Raw genomic sequence first — 929 nt, 5'->3', positions numbered from 1 at the left:
GACATGAGCGTCTGAACGACGCGGTGTTTGTAAACAGACTGATCAGATGAGTCTCGGCGATGGTGTTGCCAGATTCAGTGTCTGAAAGTTTCAGTAGAGTTGAGTGATATTCTCACATTATATTGTTTCTTGAACTCCTTCATTTTAATACGCTATCATTTCAACAGTACAGGAACGCACTATTATTTGATCCGTAATCTAGTTTACTATCCATGGTATCTTACCGTGACCTACGAGATGAGAAGGCCTTCCAACTGCGTCATCAACCCCTCGTGACGTCACCATACTTCGATCATTCCCCGCGACATGCGACACTTTCATCTTCGTTTGTTTTAGTCAGGCGTACTAGTATTTTGATTTGGATATTTGTAAGCGAAATTCATTCTTATGCAATTAATTATTACAAAATTTTAAACAAATTATGCCTCATCCATGTTGTGTACCAGCATGGCGAGGGAATTACAAAAATGGCCCAAAAGTCAGTGTTTTTAGCTTCCCTAAAAATGACGCATTGAGAGAAAAATGGATTCGCGCCATTAAAAGAGAGCATTTCAGTCCTACAAAACACAGCAAGGTAAGCATTATGCTAGTATTTTTCTTTTCTTTCTCCCATATATTCTCTTGGCATTTGAAATTTCTTCAAAGATTTAACCTATTCTTAATTGTTTTTAGGTGTGTGAAAAACACTTTAGTGAAGACCTCCTTACAACTACATCTGCCTATGATAAGGAAACGGGCCTACTCATAGAAGCCGAACTAAAGATTAAGAAGTAAAATGTATTTTAAAATCAAGTATTTGTGTCTCTGGTTATATATTATATTCTAATTTTCTTTTTACTTATAGATTAAAGCCTGATGCAGTACCATCTCTTCATCCAAATTTACCGAAGCACTTCTCTACCACAGCTGTTAGTAATCGAGAATCTTCG

The 929-nt window shown here is 36.9% G+C and overlaps 1 protein-coding gene across 1 annotated transcript; it reads left to right on the top strand.

Annotated features, from left to right (window-relative positions):
- Window positions 1–313: 313 nt before the first annotated feature.
- Window positions 314–926, top strand: LOC122268601 (THAP domain-containing protein 2; the record flags this gene model as incomplete). The annotated part of the gene is made up of 3 exons (XM_043038601.2): window positions 314–574; window positions 673–770; window positions 845–926. Coding segments are annotated over exons 1-3 (333 nt in total), but the record flags the coding sequence as incomplete, so codon positions are not given.
- Between the last annotated feature and the right edge of the window lie 3 nt (window positions 927–929).

This window comes from Parasteatoda tepidariorum, unplaced genomic scaffold, assembly GCF_043381705.1.
Source record: "Parasteatoda tepidariorum isolate YZ-2023 unplaced genomic scaffold, CAS_Ptep_4.0 HiC_scaffold_33236, whole genome shotgun sequence".
Taxonomy (NCBI): Eukaryota; Metazoa; Arthropoda; class Arachnida; order Araneae; family Theridiidae; genus Parasteatoda; species Parasteatoda tepidariorum.
The sequence above is the reverse complement of the archived record's forward strand: the minus strand, read 5'-3'. Positions and strand labels throughout refer to the sequence as shown.